The sequence below is a fragment of the Zeus faber genome (assembly GCF_960531495.2).
Source record: "Zeus faber genome assembly, chromosome: 18".
NCBI classification, from domain to species: domain Eukaryota; kingdom Metazoa; phylum Chordata; class Actinopteri; order Zeiformes; family Zeidae; genus Zeus; species Zeus faber.
In genome coordinates this window covers 20,813,401-20,835,027 of record NC_137210.1, presented here as the reverse complement: position 1 = coordinate 20,835,027, position 21,627 = coordinate 20,813,401, and the positions used below count along the sequence as shown (strand labels likewise).

The 21,627-nt window shown below is 41.2% G+C and overlaps 1 protein-coding gene across 1 annotated transcript in view; it reads right to left on the bottom strand.

The window, feature by feature from the left end:
* pth2ra (parathyroid hormone 2 receptor a) overlaps positions 1–19,712 on the bottom strand; it is a gene marked incomplete at both ends in the record, with an annotated part of 63,275 nt that extends 43,563 nt beyond the window's left edge. The window contains 4 exons of the mRNA XM_080018893.1: positions 1,412–1,533; positions 4,233–4,343; positions 7,099–7,204; positions 19,614–19,712. Of these exons, the coding sequence (XP_079875019.1) occupies positions 1,412–1,533; positions 4,233–4,343; positions 7,099–7,204; positions 19,614–19,712 (438 nt within the window). The remainder of the gene's footprint in view (positions 1–1,411; positions 1,534–4,232; positions 4,344–7,098; positions 7,205–19,613) is intronic.
* Positions 19,713–21,627: the final 1,915 nt, after the last annotated feature.

Genomic DNA, 21,627 nt, shown 5'->3' with positions numbered 1-21,627 from the left:
TTTTTTTATGTAGACCAGTTCCAATGCTGCACTTTTATTTTAAAACACTGTTTCCAGCGACGACATGTTGGTACACACTTGGTTTGAATCTTAAGTTATATTTGCTATAATAAATAAACGTATTAAGTTAGAACTTATTGATATTGACTACTTAACACTGGTTTTACCAGATAATGGTCCCAAACCTGATCAATATACTGGTTTATATACCTGATGAATATATTATATTATTATAGGAGATTATTATCTCCACTTATCTGTATTCATATTTTTAACCTTTAAAATTTAAAATTTGATATTTTTTATAACATTAAATTTTTTTTCTATTATCTATTAACTTTTATAATTTGTATTTTTTTTTCACTGCAACATTTACAATGTTATGCTTTATTTTATGTTTAGGTAATATTTTTCACTTCTTTGTTTTCTACTTGCTTGGCAGGGAGTTTGTTCCTATGATGGAGAAGCAGCTTTTCACCACAACTCTCTTGCTGCTTTCATTTTTTGTGTGTGTTTCCCCTGCAGGCTCTGCAAACAGAGCCCCCATGCTGTTTCCACAAAGGGAGAAATTCTCTCTGAATTTACCCCAAAGACCAACATCTAATAGCTGTTTTCATCACATCTTTCCACAGCCGAGCTCGTCCGAACGCTCAAAATGTCCCGTTCTCGGCGTTTGACCTCCTGTTGCAGGTCTCGCTGCTTCGCCTGACGACCATCAAAAGACACCAATCACCAATGCGCCACGGGCTCCAATGGCTGATACGTGACGCAGTGGACATGGAGGTTCACTGTTTTGTTGTGCGAAAGAAAAGACCAAGCATCGTTTTTTCAAATGACGCACAACTTTCTCCTCGTTTTCATTTCTATCTCCCACCGTCTCTGTGGAATACTCCATTCTGAAACTTCTCTGCTGGGTTGAATTCCCTTGTTTCACGCCGCCCACGTACTAATGCTAATACCAGTTAGTGGCGCCATCTTGTGAAACTACATAGAAACTACAATGGGAGACTTGAAGAAAAGAAATGCCAATATGTCCAATTTCATATAAATGTAATAAGTTGGATAATGTGAAGCCAGCCGGTCATTATCACAAAATAACCCCAGACAGGGTGATCATGACTATCACTCTGAAGAGGGTTATTTTGCGATAATGACCATAATCTCTTAAATGTCAAACTCTAAAGTCCTAAAGTCCAAAGTCGCGCTTTGAAAAGTCTGCAGGGGATGGAGTTTTAAGTTCAAATTGGTTGAACGACAACGCCTGGATTGAGTGCTAAGGGTAGTAGCGCATGCTACTACCATAGGAAATCATAGGAAAAACAAGCCGGATTCCGCTGCTCGTCATGCGTAGGCGCCAGGAAGCGGTGGCAGCAGCGGTTTCCGTCGAGAGACTTTTTAAGGGTTTTCTTACCTTCGCCCCATCCTCGCTGGGCTGCAGGAAATGCAGGCACTCTGAGTAGTTTGACCACGTTCTGTTCAAGCTCTCCACAAACACCCAGGAACCGTTGGCATCGCACCTCCTGTAAGCATGGCCTGCAAACACGAAAAGCATCTCAACATATTGAGAAGTGCCGTGGTGGGACAACTGGAAATAGGAAAAAAAAATCCTTGACTTGACTGACTATTTTGAAGGGGGGAACCAACACAATCAATGTTGTGATGATTTCGTTAAATTCAATAGTTATACGTAAGGCCGACAAATTCACCGCCATGAAAATCCAGGAATGAAAATGCCAGGAACCGTGAAATATTCTGCCTCTGTTCTAACCTCTCTTTTAACAATGGCGCTATTGGATGTTTATTTTTACTTTTTGCCGCCGTTGGATGTAAATGTCAGTGCTTGGGGCTTTCCTGCAGCCATAGTGTGTCTACGCGGCTGCGGAGCTCAGGGGGGCTCCGGGGCCCTTTCCGCTGCTTGGAGGCGTCACGCAGAATACCGACCTTCTACACCAGAAACAATTGGGATAAGTCCTGTTCACTCACCGGTGGACACCTTTAACACACACACACACACACACACACATACACATACAGGCGGTCCCATCACACACACACAGGCACACACCACCAACACCTGCTTCGAGTGCACTCCAGCACCCTCCTGGTTGCATTCCTCTCCTTTCCTCCCTCATTTACTGCCATAACTATGACAGGAAGAGGCAACGTGACCAGTTGTAGTTCCAGTTTTCCTGGACCTAATTAACTGTTTTTTAATACATGTTGTCATCCAATGTATATGTTTTTGTGTGAACGTTGTTTGGTTCTATGTTTATTTGTCTCACCCGTGGTGATTCTCCCCCTCTTGCAGCGGTGATCAGTTGTTTATAGACCCAAACATGATTAATTGTTCTCCAAAGGGGGTTGGTGGTGGTGGTGGAGGGTGCACAGGGAAACCCCGTTATGCAGAGACGCGACGGGGTTGCCCCGTAACGGGGCGGGGACCCTGAGGTTTCCTTTGTATTTCCAGGTCTATGTGCAGTGTATATGACAATTTAGAAATTATGACATTTAATTAAATATATGTGACCCACCGCTAAAATCGCCATGAGCAGCCAAATAAGTTTGAAAAAACATTTCTAGAAGGAAAATCAGATTTTTCCAGATTCGTGTTCATTTGTGTTTTTTAAAAACCAAGTTTAATGTATAAATAGTAAAAAAAAAAGTTAAACTGTGGAGTTAAATATTCCTGTTAGATTACATGGGGAAACACAGTTCACTTACCGAGGCGCTGAACAACACTGATCGATCATTTCCTTTAAAGCGAGCGTCCAGGTGAAAATCATTCCTCCATATTCCATGTGATGTGAAGTCACAATGTGAAACCGTTTTAATAGAGTTCAACCTTATAATCGTACTACTTTTGCACACACACGGAGCCATTATTGTAGAAGGGGCATGTACCAACGCATACCACTGAAGAAGTCATGCTCACGTCACTTCCCTAAACAAGCTGAGGATCCGGTTTCGCTTGTCTCTTAAAACTTTCATCTCCATGTTGTTATGGATTACTAGAAGCGGGTGGCGGAAGATCTAAATCATATCGCGGACCTCAATCTGACCAGTACGATAGATCCAGGTCAGTGTAAGCAGCGCGTACTGGACTTAATTTTCCGCGTTGATAGCTTGTTCTCTGAGAGCGATGCTGAATCTGATACCGGCGTTATCTAGGACTTGGAGAACATTTCAAACAACAGATTTCAACCTGAATGTGACGATGAAACAGAATATTTTCAAGAACCACCAGAGGAGACCGACGACACACGCCAATTGTTGTTACAACGGAAGAAGTTGATGACGTGATGAAGTCCGTTGAGGTTGGTGATGCAGATTACGAACAAGTAGTAATGCGCAAGATTCTCAAGTTTACCTGCAGATGCAGCCAGGGGCGAAAAGAAAATGAGGTCCTCAAACAGGCTCTCAGAGTGTAGCTGTGGTAGGTTTTGGGTTAGCCCACATAATTACTCCGAGAACTTTGAAGATATTTGCCATTTATATTCTTACTGTTAAATAAAAGCCTTTTAAAAACAAAATATGTTGTGTGTTAATGACGCTGTTCAACATTCCCTCAAAACACAAGAACAATGCAAGAGATTTCCTCCTTCAGCAGGGTGTTAGGCGCACCGAGATGTATTTGCGTGGCAGCGCAGTTAGTGGTGCATTTCACTGTTTGCGAATGCTTTGTGAATCAGACACTCGCTTTTTCTGTTATTTGCATCGATTTAGTGACCGCAAATGCCGCCAATCGCTTTATGAATTCGCCCCTCACTATATTTATATGCACACATGAATTAGAATGAGGTGAAGCCAGAATAAGTTGATATTTTGAATAACATCCTGTACGTTTGCACTATTTCAATATGTCTATTCTATTCAGCCAACCAAGTTTACACGGCTCATTTGTCTAAATATTCAATTGGCTTCGGAGCAGAGGAAATGATGTGAGCATTCTTTGCATCACATCTTGTTGCGGAGACTTTCCTGAAAAAGGCGCCATTTCTGTTTTTTGGACCGTTTTTTTATTAATTTGGGGTGGCATGAGTTTCATCATATCGCAATATGGCCCAAGCGTTATTGCGATCATATTTTATGAATACTGCGTTTACATGAATGTTGTAATATTCAAAATATCGCCTTATTCGCAATAGAATCAGAACTTTGCTGTACATGTACACAGACTGATTATCTGTATATTACTATTCAAGAAAGTGGGGAAATTCATTGTGTTTTTCTACCTTTGTGGTTGAAGTCGTAGACGTAGGAGGGACAGGAAATATTGGTGAGCAGCCCGGGGAAGCCTTGGGGCCAACAGATAAGACCGTCCCATCCTGGAGGACACCACTCCTCTGGAAGAAGCAAGTAAATAATCATGAATCATAAAATGTTAATTAAACGTAGTCTTATCTTGGCTGAGATAATGGAATCCTTTTGTTCTTGTTTACGTATGCAGCTACAGTATTAATCTTTTTGAATGCTGGAAATGTATAACACATGTCATTAACATGTTTTATATGGATCATTACTTCGTCTAACATTCAACTTTTGGGCTTCACCAGTACTTAAAAAAAAACCTAAGGATTTCTCTCTGACTTTTTTTACATGAATACGTAAACCATCAATACAATTTTCATGGAAATTCTAAAAGTCTGGAGCCTTTGGAAGAGGGAACTTAAGAGATTTTAAAACAACCTTTGTTACAGTTTATATTTTCAATTTATTTTCAAATCAGAGTGACTTTTAACTGCGATGAAATGAGAAATGAAACATATTGAAACACTCAAATAATAAAATGCAACTCATAAATGCTATATTAATACCAGTCTTCCCCACACATAGACTTTACTTGGGCCTTTTTTTGCCCATGTATATTAACGTCTGCCAAAGTATATTTCGCGACCCATTTTGGCATTTTTTTTGAAAGGGGAACCAACAAAATCAATGTTATAAAGAATGCGTTAAATTTAAAAGTTATTCATAGGGCCCTGCCAAATTCACCGCCGTGAAAATCCCACCACAGATTGCCTCCTCTCTTTTAACTTCTCTCTTTTAAGTCTTTTAACAATGGTGCGGTTGGATGTTTACTTTTCTTTTTTGGTGCCGATTTAAATCTTTAATTTAATCATTGCTGTGAAATGCTGCATTTTTCCTTATTTATTTTTGAGAATTTAGGTCTGTGAGATTGAGCAAAATTTACCATGAATTTGGTTCGGCCCTAGTTATACTGTACGTAATGCTTATTTTGAAGATTCCAATTTTTTTTTTTATCAAACTGAGATTATAGGAGCTGTTGTTGCTTTCACAGCCTTATCCTATGTTGACGGTGTACCTGTGTATTTTAATTTCTTTTTTTGGGGTTTGAAACTTGTTATGAGTAGCTTGTCTGACTATTTTGGATTTGCCTCCACTTACAGTAGCCTTCAAGTCAAGGTTAATGAAACCATAGAGACTGACAAAAAAGTAAGTTCCATCACAACAGCAAGAGTTATGACCTTCACCAGAAGCCTTTAATCCACAAAGAAGCAAAATCCTGAGAACCAGTGAAGAGGTGCAAGTGCTTCAAATTCTCCACTTACAGTATGTTCCTAGAACTTATAAAGGCATTGCTAGTTATACAGTATGTCCTAGAAGCTACACCCTTGAAGTCTCTTATGGCTTAAAAGCAAAGCCCCGCCCTGGACGGAACTCAGGGCCTGCGGTCTTGCACCGTACACTGATCGGCAAACAAAGGAGAATGGTAAAGACGCAGAACCCTGTCTCACTCCTGTTACAATGGGCTGAGGTCCCAGAGACCCCACTGAGCCTCCCCCAGCGAGGGGGGAATCTTCTGAGCAAAACATCAATGTGAACACACTGAGACCAGCATGATTTAAGACGGCTTTTCCCTGTTGTGTCCTTTCAGGATGTACAAACAACTCTTGTGCTCGTTGAAAAGCTGTGGTGTGCCTGACAAAGCGGATGGATCAGAGTCTCCTCCCTCCCAACGAGGAAGGGGAAGGAAAAACCGCCTGATGGTTGAGATCGTGAGATTGTCTCCTTCAAACACAGGGCGACAAGTCTTTTGCACCTTGTCTGTTGGTGTGAGCCACCGTTCTCCTGTTGTAGATATCCATCAAGGCCCAGACGCTGAGCAATGGCGCCAAAGAGTTGGAGATCTTGGTTGCTGTGAGGTGACAGCGTTACTAGGAAACTAGGAAACTAGGAAAATTAGATAAGTGAAGTTGTGCACTTTCTTTTAAGGTGCAAGTTGCATGTCAAACAGGCAAAGATGCTCTGTAGAAGAGACCACATTGGATTTATTTTCCCTCATCCTCATCCCCCATAAAAAAAAATGGAAATCTCAAAAAATGAGCAGGAACATAAAAGAGCAATTTCTTCCTTTATATTCTGAGAAAAGTTTTCTTTTTATAGATGAAAACCATTTTGACACGCATCAGACTGTACGTTCTGAAAAAGAATAATGACTGCAATCGCTGAAGAGCACCGTCAATTGCAACTTAGGACATTTCATGGGGGCGTGTTCTGGGTGTTAAAAATGAAAAGCTTTTTTACCTTTGAAATATGTGGGGGGGGGTGTTTGTCAGGGAGTGTATCAGAAGCAGCGTGGAGTTGACACACATCTCATGAGAAATCTTTCACAGTATAACCCCAGACCCCGAAAGTTTGTTAACAACAGCCACACCACCACGCTCCCGTGTGTTAGAAACAAACTTTTCAACTAACTGTTTTAGATGACAAATGAATGGATATTCAGCTCCTGCGTGGACTATTCCTCGCCTCAAACAGGATCCGAAATAAGAAATCGTATGTTCAGACAATCTGCCATTGCTGTTCTTGTGCCAGACAGACCGTCTGGTTGCATGCTTCGTCGCCGCGTCACGTCTCATTTGCACAAAGCTGAACCAAGCTCGACTTCTATTGACGCTGTGCTCACCCTTCCCGCTGTCGTTCGGCGTCGCTGGCGGCATGAGAGAATGAATGACACCCCGTCAATTTTGTTGCCGCGTGTGCGAACGGGGGAGTGAGTGTGGGCGACTGAAATTGTCAGAAAGCGGTGGTTTTGTGAGATATGACGTTTATTTTATTTCATTTTATTTCACATACCTGTGGCCCCCTGGTCTCTGTTGGAGAGGTTCTGGTGGCACTGCAGCTTGATGTCATAAAGGATGTACATCTGGTCCTGGGCGGACAACGCGCCATCAGACCCTGCCTGTAGAAAACAGAAAATATGAGCAGTTCTGAAAGATCACTTGAACTAAAATTGGTGTCATGCATTCTGCCTGTCGATGCGAACAAACCGCCGGATTGAAAACGTTCAGCTGGGAGGTGATCATGCTCTGCTTGCTATGACTACATAGCACATTCACGAGATCGCCAAAACAGTCATTTCATAGTTGTTTACAGAAGGAAAGTCGCTAATGGTAATGGGCTGCATCTATAGGGCGTTTTTCTAATCTTGCGACTACTCAAAGCGCTTTACAGAACTGTACATGCCTCACATTCACCCATTCACACACACGTTCATACATTGATGATGAGCCATGCAAGCATAACCCTGATCCACAGAAAAACAAGATATGCTGCATTTGATTAAGAAAAAGAAAAAAGGAAATGTAACTCAAATAGCAATATGACATAGATTAATTGCTCATAATAATCGTTCCTTGACCAGGTTAATTGACACTCTGCAGTCTGCTGGCCTGTCTACGGTCTGGGAAATAACCTTTCCCAGAGGACCTTTCTCTAGGAAACTAGAAAGATTTGAATTTGAGTTTGAATTTAAAGGAATTCAAACTCCTCTCGATTTCTTAAATAGCATTGTTGCATTTGAGCACATTTGTTTCTTAATTGAGGGAAATGTTCCTTGAAAAGCATGTCATTTTGTAATGACAGACATAATAAATGCCTGTCACAATGCTGATGAGTTAAGTACTTTTAATCTCATCAGATCAATTCCATCAGACATGTAAAATGTTCTGTCGGTGCTTAAATCGTCCTTTTGAATCCCTCTCCTATACCGCTGTCGATAACAATCAGTATTAAAACGTGTTTAAAGACCTGAAATGCTGCCTCGCCTAGACAAGTGCACATTGGCCATGGGGAGAGAATAAAGGGATTTAATTTAAAAAAAAAGAACATTGAACTCCCAAGACCAGAAATTGCTTGTTTTCTATTGAGGCAATCAAGTATGTGGCAGGTACTAAATATGCGAGGGTCAAACCGCCGGCGCCAGGGCGGAAGTGTGAAGTCGAGCATGTGGGCTTCTGTGCCCCTGGCGTTTGTGGGCGTGTGTAGATTGTTTACTTGGCAAAATAAATGACCTCTTGAAAGAAATTACGTAAATAATCTTGCCATCTGTCCCTTAAAATAAAGAATTGTCCTTGCTTGAAGAAACATAAAATGACGTGTTCTTAAATTTGAACAATGCAGTGGTCCGGGCGTCCATTTTCCAAAGACCAGGACCATTGAGAGTGTATCTTTCCTCCCACTGGCTATCGCCTGGCGCTCAGCGCTGCTCATTTGCATAAAGTTAAAACTTGATCAACCTTCCTTGTCGCCGAGAAGCTGTCAGCTTGTCGTCAGGCGTCGCTCCGTCCCTTGCAGCCAGATGAATCCGAGCGCCATTTAAAATGCAATGCAGCCCGTCGCTTTGCAGCGCCTGGTCTTCGCAGGTGTGACCGTACCATTTGGCTGTAGAGCCTCAAAGTAATTCAGAGAATTTTTCAACGTTCCTGACGAGTTTTACCCAAGTCTTCTATCATGTAAACATTTGTACGTTTTCTTTTCCTTCTCCTTCAACAATCTGTCCTTTACCCCGCCCCATGTCATCCCAGCTCTAGTTATTTGAGGGAGGAAGGATGGAGACTGGGCGAAAAGTTTTCTTGAGAATGAGTGCAATTAACCCAAAAGACCGCTCTATATACAGTGGTACCTCGACTTACGACTGCATCGACTTACGACTAATCCAAGATACGAGCAGCGATAGTCGCGAAAATTTGTATCGACTTGCGACCGACTGCTCCAAGATACGAGCGTGGAAATTTGCAGTTGGTGCGTCGGCGGCCAGTCAGCAGTCAGTCAACAGTCAGTCAGCAGTCAGTCAGCGGTCAGTCAACAGTGAGTCAGCCGCCAGTCAGCAGTCAGTCAGCAGTCAGTCAGCGGGCGACCTACATCGTGTGTGCACGTAGTTTGTGGCTTATCCATATTTTTTTCATATTTACTTTGTTTGCGCTGTGTATTTTGTTTATTTTCACCCTTCATGATGAGTCCTAAGAAGAAGGATGATGGGAAAAAGACAAAGGCAATGACTCCCATTGAAACTAAGAAGGAAATCATAGAAAAATATGAGCGTGGTGTATATGGGAAAAATTGCTTCGACATACAACTGTTTTAACATACGACCGTTCTTATAGAACGAATTACAGTCGTTAGTCGAGGTACCACTGTACATGCTTGTCTCGTCGAAAAACTGTCAAAGCTGACTTCACCAGGGGTCCTCACTGAGCCACACACATAGGCTCCACTACCTACTGTACTGTATGTAGCATACTGTACCGCATACTGTGTCACTGTTCTGGGTTGTTCGGTGATACCGTATTGCTGCGCCGTACTGTTGTATACTGTGCTGTATTATCCCACAAACACTACCTCACTTTATCACATGGCACTTTAATGCACATATCTGTATTCACGTGCCACTTTAATGCACATATCTGTATATACATTATTGCCTATCTCATATACATAAGTCTATCCCATATACGTAAGCCTATTCCCTCTATCTATTCCATTTTATTTTATCTTATTTTATTCTATATATTTTTATTTCATTCTATAAGTATTCGACTTACTGTATTACGTTTTAGGAATCAGTTAGTTGGTCTAGTAGAAAGAAATTTTCCTCTGACATATTGTGTGTGTTATTACCGGGTGCCTTAATTTCACTGCATATATGTATGAAAGTATGTATATGTATGTGACGAATAAACCTCTTGAATCTTGAATCTTGAATCTTGAAACAAAAAACAAGGCTTTTCTCTGGCCGTCCTCGCTTTCAAACTGGACAGGGTGTTTTTTAAAATTCTTTCCATGAATTGTGAGAATGGGGCTACGTGTTATCAGCATGACCTTTAGACCAAAGCCTTTCAAAAGACCATGGTAAGATGGAAACAAACCGGATGCATCTCTGAGCGCCTCAAATTGCTCACAGCCAGAAAATTGTCCAAGTAGCGGAGTTGAGAGTTCCTCCCAAAATCATCATTAAAGGACAAGACAGGTACTGGCTGTTATGAATCTAGTTGGGTTTTTTAAGCTTGAATGGCTTGGCTTTCTCCTTCATTTTGCTTCTGCAAATTGCAGGTTAGCATGTACTCCCAGAAAAGAATTTTTTACTATTTTCTATATTACACAATGTCCTTGTTAAGGGTACTAAACAACTATCTTAAAATGTTACACTGACCAACAGAAATGTAGGGTATACCATATACATGTACAGTACGTGCTGAGCTTACATACGTCAATGTTTCACATGCCATTTGCCATTCACCCATCACATACATACATCACGTACATTCACATTTTGCTCAGTATAAAAAGCCTAATATAGACGGATTTAACACAGCAAAAACCTAGAACTTCCCCTCTTTGCTGAAATGGAGATATGTATGTGTTTGGCTGGATTGCACTTGGTGTCACTATTTTCACTTGACATTAACATACGTTGCAAATTGACAGTAGAACGACACTTCAGGACGGGAATTTATTCACTTCTCGTCGGTAAGACTGTGACTGAGCTCATATAGGCGCCGCAGCTTGGACCACAGCATAAGTGTTCCAAATTGTGTTAAAAATGCCAGGGATAATTGCAAATATCTACAGAAAACACAACCTGCAAGGTGAGGCTGCATATGTTCCAGAGACCCAAAAAGAACAGAGCGTGTGACCTTTTCTGAAGTCAACTGGTAATGAAAACATTAAAATGAATGGAGGCAAACTCGTTGTTTAGTCTATTTATTGAAGAAATTGCTTCAACATGACTCTGCCTATTATGTTTCATTTCCTCCCGGTCATCAGACGGGCAAAGTCGGGCCCGGGTTCGTTTCGGTTTCAGAACTCGTCCTGTGTGCGTTTTTCCAGATTCACAGTTCTAACACACGTACATTTAATGACACCTGGATATTCTCCCTGGCCTCAGTTTGGTGTCAGGGTATGTGGTGTGGGGATGGTGTGGTTTGAGCTTGAGCAGCCACACCTGTTCTGGGTCTAGGTATTTAGGCAGCCAGGATCAGAGCGGCTGCATACCCGTTGCTTGTTGGTTGGTCTAACAAGTAACAGGTTAAAACCCCCATCCCCACACTCACTCAGGAGAGAAGAGCCCTTGTCATGACCTGTGTCATCTGCTCTGGGCTTGCATTTTCAACAACCCCCGTCTTCTGTGCAGGAGGTTCCTGAACACGCCACTTGGTTGACATGTGGTAGGCGAAACTACCACAATTTTATTTGCTGCTTTTCCTCCGTTCTGACCAGCTGCCATGTGTCTGAATATAATGCTGTGATGCGCTACGCCTTCTATCCTCCCATTCGTCATTTGCCTCTTTTGATGGATTCAGGGTCTGCTGGTCTACTTTTCACTGCTTTATTTGCCAATTCTGTTATTTTTTTTCTGGATCTGGATGCTTTGTACTCCACTCCTGTGGAGTCAGGTACACCTTTTGAATATTTCTAGGACAGTTTGACATTGATTCAACTTGATTCCAACTAATTATTATCTAACTAAGTATTATCTGTGCTCCAAACCATCCCACACAAAGGCTATATTCAACTGGTGGCTCGCAGGCTAGATGTGGCCCACATATTACAGTTTTTCTTGATTGCTTGAGCACATTTGTCCCAGCAGAATTACCTTTTTAAAAAACAATTAACACACAGGCCAAAACTAAAACACGTTGGCCAATATGACTATTTATTTTAGCAAAATGCACAAACTCTCAAAACATTATATACATGACGCAGAATCAACAACCTGCATCAAAACATACAACTTGTCAGCTAATGAAAAACTGTTGCAATCGATTGTTACACAATGGCCCTATAAATACAAACTATGACTATCAATAGAGGCCAGTAAACATATCAGTATGTATGTATTCTTTGAACTTGAATGACAGCCATGAACTTTAGTGACATTAATTTAAAATTATTGTGTCAAAAAGAAGAATATATGGACATATGCATAACTTTTTCAGGGATTTTATTTGGCAATTGACATATAATTTGAAATGCCTTCAATAATGAACTATTTATCTCTTGAGCAGTCTTTGATTGAGTCAATATTTAATGAATTGGATCTGCCTGGGGAATCCATGGACACAGCGTGAAGATCCTAGCTGTAAATGAAGAGGAGCCTGGTAAATCAAAAGACAATTTTCTGTCCCTCCCGTCCTGCTCTTTTGATTGCTGTTGTTTGGATATTGACATGAGAGGCCGAGGAGCCGGGCGTGGACGCCCTAATGAGCATCGTAATGATCAAATGTTAAACTGGGACAAAATTGGGACAAATCAAAGTGAGACCCTTCCATTCTCATTGTGGATGTGGTGCAAAGCGCGACGGCACCGAAAAAAAACACTGCAGCGCAGTCAAATATTTTGGAAAGAAAGTTGCTATGGTAACAATCACTGCAAGTTTCGGCAAATACCAAAAAGACTGTCTCATGCTGAGAGCCTTACATTTAGAAGAGAACTAACAAGAGGACAGAGTTATCCGAGCCACATTGTGCTCCGGGAAGGAGTTGGATCGCCACCACCGCACAAGTACAGGGATTATATTCTAACACAAAGAACAGCTGCATCTTGTCAACTGAGAGAAATGTATATTAAGATATCATAAGGTTATTTTACAAAAGAGTAAATTTCAGCAGAAACACATTATTCAGACATATTACATTCCAATGAATAAACACCGGTATTTATGATGAGAAATACAAACTTGTCTTCAGTGTGGCCAGTGTCTGGCCGATGTTATTATTATTTGGGCATAGACATAAAACACAAATGATTGTGTAGCATTATTTTTCAATTCCTGCATCCCAGTCCCTCAGACCAGCAAATATCTCCTCATGATATTTTATTAAACTTCAATGCCAATGCCTTGAATCTCTTCCTAAACTGGTTTTACGCAACAGAATGAAAACACCTTTGTATTCATGGAGGAGACATGAAACAGTGTAATACTATAAAACTGTTTTAAAAATCTCTGTTCAAACTAGGGTTGAACATAGCCCATCTGGTCACAATACATAGGTCACAGTTCAGCACTTGTCCGACGCAAATCTACACATTTCCCCTGCTGACGAGGCTGGATGCATCAGAACATTTCCCCTCCCATAGGGCCTCTGTATAGACACGCTTTTATTGTCATTCTCCGTATGACATGGAAGCAATAAATTACGTTAGTAATTATACCATACAATCACTATACAATGGGCTCTGATTCTTGAGAACCCAGGGCCCTCATTCAGACACCTCATAGGGTTGAACATTTAGGTTTGACAAAGTGATTGCATCATGTTTATATCCTTCACTCATTATTCTATCGACCAAAATCTGCCCAGTTACGCTACACGTCCTTTGGCCTCTAACTTTATTTGTGCAAAATGAAGTATCAGACATTGGTGAGAACTCCGCTCATTCCGGGCCGACATCGCTGGCGGTCATCCACCTCGAATGTTTCGATTATACTGTATAGATTCATTAAAGATTCTCAAAACTTACATCTGCTTCATTTCATTGTGTCAAGATGACGTGCGACCAGAAAACATGACACCATAGCTATGCAACGCTGCCCACTATACGCTGAAAGTGAAACTACAAACGACTTATAAGCGTTCTAGACATGTCGTGTTAAAAGTGGAAATGGATAAGTTGGAGAGGACATAACCTCGTAGTCCTCCTGATTGGTATATGTGTGTGTGTACATATATATATATACACACACACACACACACACAGACACACACACATCAATCAGCCACAACATTAAAACCACTGACATGTGAAGTGAATATCATTGCTCATCTTTTTCCAATGGTTCCTGTCAAGAGGTGGGACAACAGTCAGTTCTTGAAGTTGATGTGTTGGAAGCAGGAAAAATGGATAAGCGTAAGGATCTGAGCCACTTTGACAAGGACCAAATTGTGATGGCTTGACGACTGGGTCAGAGCATCTCCCAAACAGCAGGACTTGTGCGGTGTTCCCGGTGCGCAGTGGTTGGTACCTCCCAAAAGTGGTCCAAGGAAGGACAACCGATGAACCAGTGACAGGGTCATGGGCGCCCATGGGCTCATTGATGCACGTGGGGGTGAAGTCTAGCCCGTCTGGTCCGATCCCACAGAAGAGCTACTGCAGCACAAATTGGTGAGAAGGTTAATGCTGCTATAATAGAAAGGTGTCAGAATGAGCATGTGAGTGTCAGAACTGGACCATGGAGCAATGGAAGAAGGTGGCCTGGTCTGATGAATCACATTTCTTTTTTACATCATGTGGATGGCCGGTGCGTGTGCATCGTTTACGTGGGGGAGAGACGGCACAACGATGGGAAGGAGGCAAGCCGCCAATGCCAGTGTTCTGTTGGGAAACCTTGGGTCCTGGCATTCATGTAGTTGCTACTCTGACACGTTCCACCTGCCTAAAGCAGGTAAGAGCTGTTTTGGCAGCACAAGAGGGGCCTGCACAATTTTTGGCAGGTGGTTTTAATGTTGTGGTTGATCGGTGTATATATATATATATATATATATATATATATATATATATATATATATATAAAGTATACTATAAATGTGTGTGTGTGCTTGACCGTGACCATGTGCGTGTGCGTGTGCACGACGATATTCATGAAAATTCTTGGCAATCAATGAACAGGTAAGGAATCGTGGAAAATGAATAGAAATGGAGAAATGGCAGTGATGTTTAAAGGAAAATAACCACAAACTATAAACGACGGACTAGATAGTCAGTAGTCCTCTGTGTGTGTGTGTGTGTGTGTGTGTGTGTGTGTGTGTGTGTGTGTGTGTGTGTGTGTGTGTGTGTGTGTGTCTGTGTGTGTCTGTGTGTGTCTGTGTGTGCGTGTGTGTGTGTCAAGCTTCTTTCCAATAACATTGAAGGAAAAAAAAGATCATAAGGCGAGTCAACTTACCAGCTACTACATGAATCTAAATAAAATGTGTGTGTTCTAATTTTTCCTGCATGGTGTTGTTTTTGCCAGTGTGAGCAGCGTGTAGGTGGGGCGGCACATGAGTCAGATTGGGGTCATGCGGCTCCAATGTACATGCCTCGGTCTTCTGGACGGTTACACACAGAAAATAGTCCGCTCATTATCGAACGGGTTGGATGGAAGAATGGAAAATATGTGGCTGATGACACAATAGATAACCTTTGACTCAAAATGTGATGCTGAGAACACACCAAGGTTTTTCATTACACCCTATGGTTCGACTCCTGTACCAAATACAGGATGGATGTATGATGGATGGATAGATACTTCATTCATCTCCGGAGGGAAATTATAGCGTCAGAGCAGCTCACATCAAACAGGCAATAATAATAATAATAATAATAATAATAATAATAATAATAATAATAATAATAATAATAATAATAATATTAAATATAGCTGCAGGCAGCAATACAGAGGGTCCAACTTATTTGTGTTAGGTACAAATTACAGTTCAACATCGTGGAGTTATGTCCATAGTTGAGAATATTGTGACTGACCTACAGAGCGACCTGGACATATAAACGTAAGGTGATTACATTAAGGAAATTTCATGTGTCATGGAATTTTTTTTTTTTATTATGATTTGTTTGTATAGTTTGTTGTTGTTCTTCACGACATACCTTGTGTTTATTTTCAGTATTTTAGTATTTATGTATATATTTGTTGACGTCTTTATTTTCTAAAAGATTTTCGGTAAAGTCAGTTGTGACAGTAAATTAATACATTTTTTATTGACGAACTTGTTAGTTACGGTGTGTTTGGAATTCATGTCATTCATGTTTTCGTTACTGGGTGTTTCGCAATTTTCACTTACTCTGTGTCGTTCTGTGTCAATAATACCTGTTTGTAGTCTGGTGATATCAAATACTGATTGAGTTTGGCAGAATGAATTAATTAAATTAATAGTAAAGTAAAGTAATTTCTATGACAGATATGGAATATTGGATATGGAACGCATGGCTCAGCCGCACGTTGTCAGTGCTTTCCAGTGAAGGCAGTGACGAGCCCTGTGGATTACTGTTATTGTATTTTTCATTAATTCAGCAAAGTAACCATGGGTAGGACCATGGATGTAGAACCTCAATCCAACAGATCTACTGACATCTATCAGGTAAGAAGCTAGACAAGTATGCATGGAAATTGATAGTTTGGTATCGTCGAACAAGTACAGAAGGACTTGGTCCACTCCGCACACTGGACGCGGTCCGACTGGACGTTCTCAATTGGAATCTGTACATTTATACTAAATAATATGAGGACGTCATAAAGCGATTTACTGTAAATATCATCTTGTTAATTAAATTTAGGTATTGCGACGTGTGCGTGCGGTGTGGGGATGGTGTGGTTTAAGCAGCCACACCTGTCCTGGGTCTAGGTAATTGGGGCCCAGGATCAGGGCAGCATGACTGCATACCTGTTGCCCGTTGGTTGGTCTAACGAGCAACAGGTAAAACCCACATCCCCACACACACTCAGTAGATGAGCCCCTGTCATGACACGTGTCCATCTGCTACTGGGCTTATTCCAACTGGCCCACTCTCTACAATAAACTGGTGTCTACAACACCGTCATCTGTGTCTCTCTGCCAGAGGTCCCTGAAAACATCCCTTAGGTGGAGGGTGGCAGGCGAAAGTGCCACAGTCAGTTAACCAACAGAAGCTGAATATTTTGGGTCAAAGTTGTTTGGTTTTTCACTAACATCCGCTCCATATGTGGATCAATCTGGATGAAATTTAAAACCTTGAGATCCTTGTTACAGAGCGCTTTAACTCACTAAACCTAACTTTGACCTAACACCTTAACCCCGTTTCAAGATTACGGCGGAGTATGTCTTCCAGATCATTTTAGCCAGGTTGGACATATTTTGTGTGATTTTGCTGCACGATTTTACTAGCATGTGCCACTAAAATTGTTTGAAATTTGGTCGATTTTTGACTTATATCTGCTCCGTATGTGGATCGATTTGGATGAAACTTAAACCACTGGGTCTTTGTCACAGCGCAGTTTAATCAAGACTTGAATTGCATCTGTGTGTTATGCCGAACTTGGTGATAAAAATGGCCTGGACCCCTAATGATTCAGTAAAAATATATGGCAAAAATTATGTTAACTGTACACAATTGAAATGTGAGAATATAAACTTAACCTAACAATAAACAAGTATATCCTAAAAAATTAAAAAAAAATCAAATACAGAAAAAAAAGACCCCAAAAAAATCGAAGGGAAAAATTGGTCATAAATAAACCGACAGGAAAATATCAAATAGGAAGAGGAAAAGAATACATCTCAAAGTCGCTGTGTGGAGGATGAAGATTGTTCTTTTAAAAATATATATATTTTTTTTTTTTTAAATGGCCTGCCTCTTACAATGTAGGATACCAAATATTGATAAAGGGAGAATAGAAGTTTTAGGGGAAAGTCCTTTCGATGTGTTTATATCCCCACCAAGCGGGCTAACTTCACAGCTCCTTCATTGTTTATTTAAGGTAAAAAATGTTCCGGTTGAAGAAAGAACGAGTGTGTACATTGCCAACATTCTCAAAAGCGCAGGAAGCCAAAGGAAGGAGTTAAAGTAATAGAACCACAGAAGCTTTCAGTTTAAAGTGAGTGGCAGTGTATGAACATATGGGGACATATTTACATATTTAACCCCAGAAGAAGTTAAACTTTGTCGTGAAATACTTCAGCGCCGGACTGATTCGCGATCTGTCAAAACTTCAACCAGTTTCATCTCTTTATTTTTTTTATTTTTCTGTGTTCCGTCATCCACCGCTCGTTGACAGGTGTCCTCATGTGTCTGCTTTGTTCTGACTGAAATACAGACATGCAAACTTTCCGTTTGTTTTTTGGTCGACGGGCCGTGTATGCGGGGACGATTCATAACCGATTCCCTGAACATGTGTGTTATGGAAACTTTTAAAGAGCTCATAACGGAACACTATACACTGTGTTGTTGATGGAGTAGTGACACCGGAACATCCCTCTAATGCTGCAAGCTGCACTTCTGTGCAATAATTCAGATAACTATTGAGTGTGCATTTGTACATCTGTTTGAGATGGAACCTCAGTGTTAAACAAGGAAATAAACCCCAAAAGAATAATGAAGGAGTATTTTAAAGGCACAGAAAACAGCCTATGCTTTTTGCCGTTTTCGAATGTTGGTGTTAAGTCCAGAGTAGTTTCGCTCAAACCCTCTCGACCAATTCAGGTTCATTCAGGAAATATTTCCAAAGGTCACACATCATACATGGCCAGGACACTCCATTTAAATCGTTATCCCAATTTCCTCTTTAAATGGAATCAAACTCAAAACAAAGCTGACGCCATGCACCTTGACTTCTCAAAGTGCAGCTTTACAGAGCCATTATTTCCTTAAAACAAAATCAGACTGAGGGCAAGACCTGAGCAGGAGTCTTCGACTTTGAGGCGGATTCCCAGTGCAAGTGAAAATCTGCCCAAGAAACGGAGGGAAACTCTGGATTCAGTGTTGCCAAGCAAGCTGTCAAATATTTTGGAACTGGACATTGGAATGTATTCCTTTGGACGCCAGCCAATCCAGGTCGCTCCTTGCTTATCCATCCCATGGCATTGTTACTGTCTTGGTGGAAATGTTCACTTGCACTGTTCTTGTCAAGTGAGAGCATCAACTTGCTTTTATAGTTGTATACATTATATTTAATGAATTTTAATAACATTCAGCTCCTCCATGTAAAGCTTTTTAAGGAACTGAGTCTTATACATTACCACAAAACATTAGTTCATATTGGTTTTCTACGGTTTCATTAAAACCAATGGGAGACAGAGCATTTGGCAAAACAATGGAATTTGACATTTCAATTTCTTTAATAAATAGGAGAGGATTCATTAATGTGTCACTACATAATTCTGTTTTCGACCCAATGCAAAGTGCATTTTATTAGTCAGTTTTAATTCAGCTCCATGGATATCCATTCATCCACACACACATAAGTCGATGTTTGGACAATGTTTTCCCTTTTTTGGGACTATAGGTCCTTCATTACTACTCAGCATTACTTGTGACACTCGGTTTAATGTTTTAACATAAGTTTCTCATATTTTTTTTTTTTTTTGTAAGCGTATACCCGACCTTATGCTGCTCTCTAGAGGTCCAACCTACAGACTGATATAAAAACAATAAAGGACACAAAGTGGTGAAAAAATGATAATTCCCACTGTGATGATTTACTTAAAAGATAATAATAATGATAAGGCCCTATATATATATATATATATATATATATATATATATATATACACACACACACACACACATACGCACGCATGCACGCACGCACGCGCCCGCGCACACCGACCACGTTTCCTTACCTGAGCCTCCACCACGGTCCAGCACCAGAACAAACTGGTCAGACTGGAGAGGAACCACCAGGTCCCAGTGCCATCCGGTAGCACCAGGTCTCTATGCATCTCTGGCGCTGATCAGTGGATCCCCATAATAATAATAATAATAATAATAATAATAATAATAATAATAATAATAATAATAATAATAATGATAATAATAATAACAATAATAATAATAATAATAATGGTGAGAATAATAATAAAATTGAGAATAATAATGAGAAAACCAATAACAATAATAATAAATAATAATCCAAAAGTTCATTCGTGCGCAAAAACGCGCAAAGGTGAAGGAAACGCCGGTCGCTCCAGGTGTCTGAAAATGTTCAAATCCTCGAAATTCTCCTCTTCGCGCCTTTTTTTTTTTTTTGTTTGTTTGTTTGTTTTCCTCCACCCCCCGCCCCCGCCCCCCGCTCTTCCTCGAAAGGCAGAAAGGAACAAGTGAATTTAGAAAGTGAGTGCTTTCAGACACTGAGTGTGTGGCGAACGAGCGTCTCGCAGCGCAGCGGGACGCGACGGAGACGGCGCCGCGCACTGAGCGAAATCGTCCGGGTCTCGGTACCGTCGTCCGCCGGAGCAGATGTTGCCACCGCTATAATCTCGAGTTCAAAGTGAGGGGGGCGGAGGAGTCGGAGGCTCCGACGCGAGAGACGGAGGAGCAGCGGCAGGAGGAGGGAGGGAAGTGCCCTCCCCCTCCGCTCGCCGCCTTTAAATGGCACACTATGATGGATGGGCAGGTGGGTGGATGGTCCCGGCAGCACGTCAGCACAATAACACATAATAATCACAAGGCAAGACGATAACATCTGGAAAAAAAACGAAAAAAAAGTTAACTGCACCCCATAAAAAAAAGAAAAAAAACTGCCAATATACACCAAACATAATGATAAACAACAGACAGAACCTAAGATAACGATGAAAACGGTGAATAAATAAAATAAAATGTAAAGATAAAGATGAAAAAGACCAGATAAACTTGAAGATATAGTGTCCAAAAACGAAATATGGGGTCCTTTGCAATAACCTAAAAAATAAATATTGAACCACGGCGCGATGGTCTTGAACTTAATTATAATATGGCACTATGTGGTGTGACTTTTACCAACTCAATTATTTTTACTTCAGGCGACAAAACTTGTTTGAGTTTTCAGGGTTTTCACATTTCAAGGCCGTGGCTTAATATCCTACTTAGAACGATGTATTCTCTTACCGTCATGGTCTGTTTTTCACGGATCGGTTCAGTCAACATAACAAGACATCTGCACAAGGGAGTCATAGTCAATTGTTTATTTATTTGTTTGTTTGTTTGTTTGTTTATTTGAAATTGTGCTTTAACTTGAGGGCACAAAACACATTTATATCCGGCTTAACGACCCATACTGACGTCTCGGGTCTGACATTGTTGGAACAAACTACTGGAAATTGTTCCCCCGAGCACTGACTACCATCATATCCAGGGACAAAACGTTGCAAAAAACTGCTCAAGACCGCCTCCCGGGGAATAAGGCGCTACAAATGCACTTAGAGTTTTACTTCTCCGCTCTCATTCCTCCTCTAAAGCATTTTGAATTGACCTTGCGTATGAATTGCCAGGTGCAGATGAACTCGCCTTGACTCGAAGTCAGCAGCGCAGCGGTGGACACGTCCTTCTAGCTGACTGCTGTTACTACGTGTGCTTTGTCAACACATTTTCCTCGGTAGTGAAAGAGTGTTGCCGGGGGACATTTCCACCGCGCGCCCGAGAGGTGAATCGACAACCACGGCGACTTTAGTCAAGCATCGAGTGATACAGTCTCTGCGCTGTTCTCAGAGTCTCTCTCTCAGGTGCCTCGTCTGCCTCACCGACACGGAAAGCGGGCGATCAATGGGCGCTTCCGTAAGAGGCATAATGGATGGACAAAAAGGAAACGGGAAACCTCTGGCGTCTTCACATCGTCCCCACCTGCTGCACGCCGCCGTAGTCGTGGGTTATGTTCTT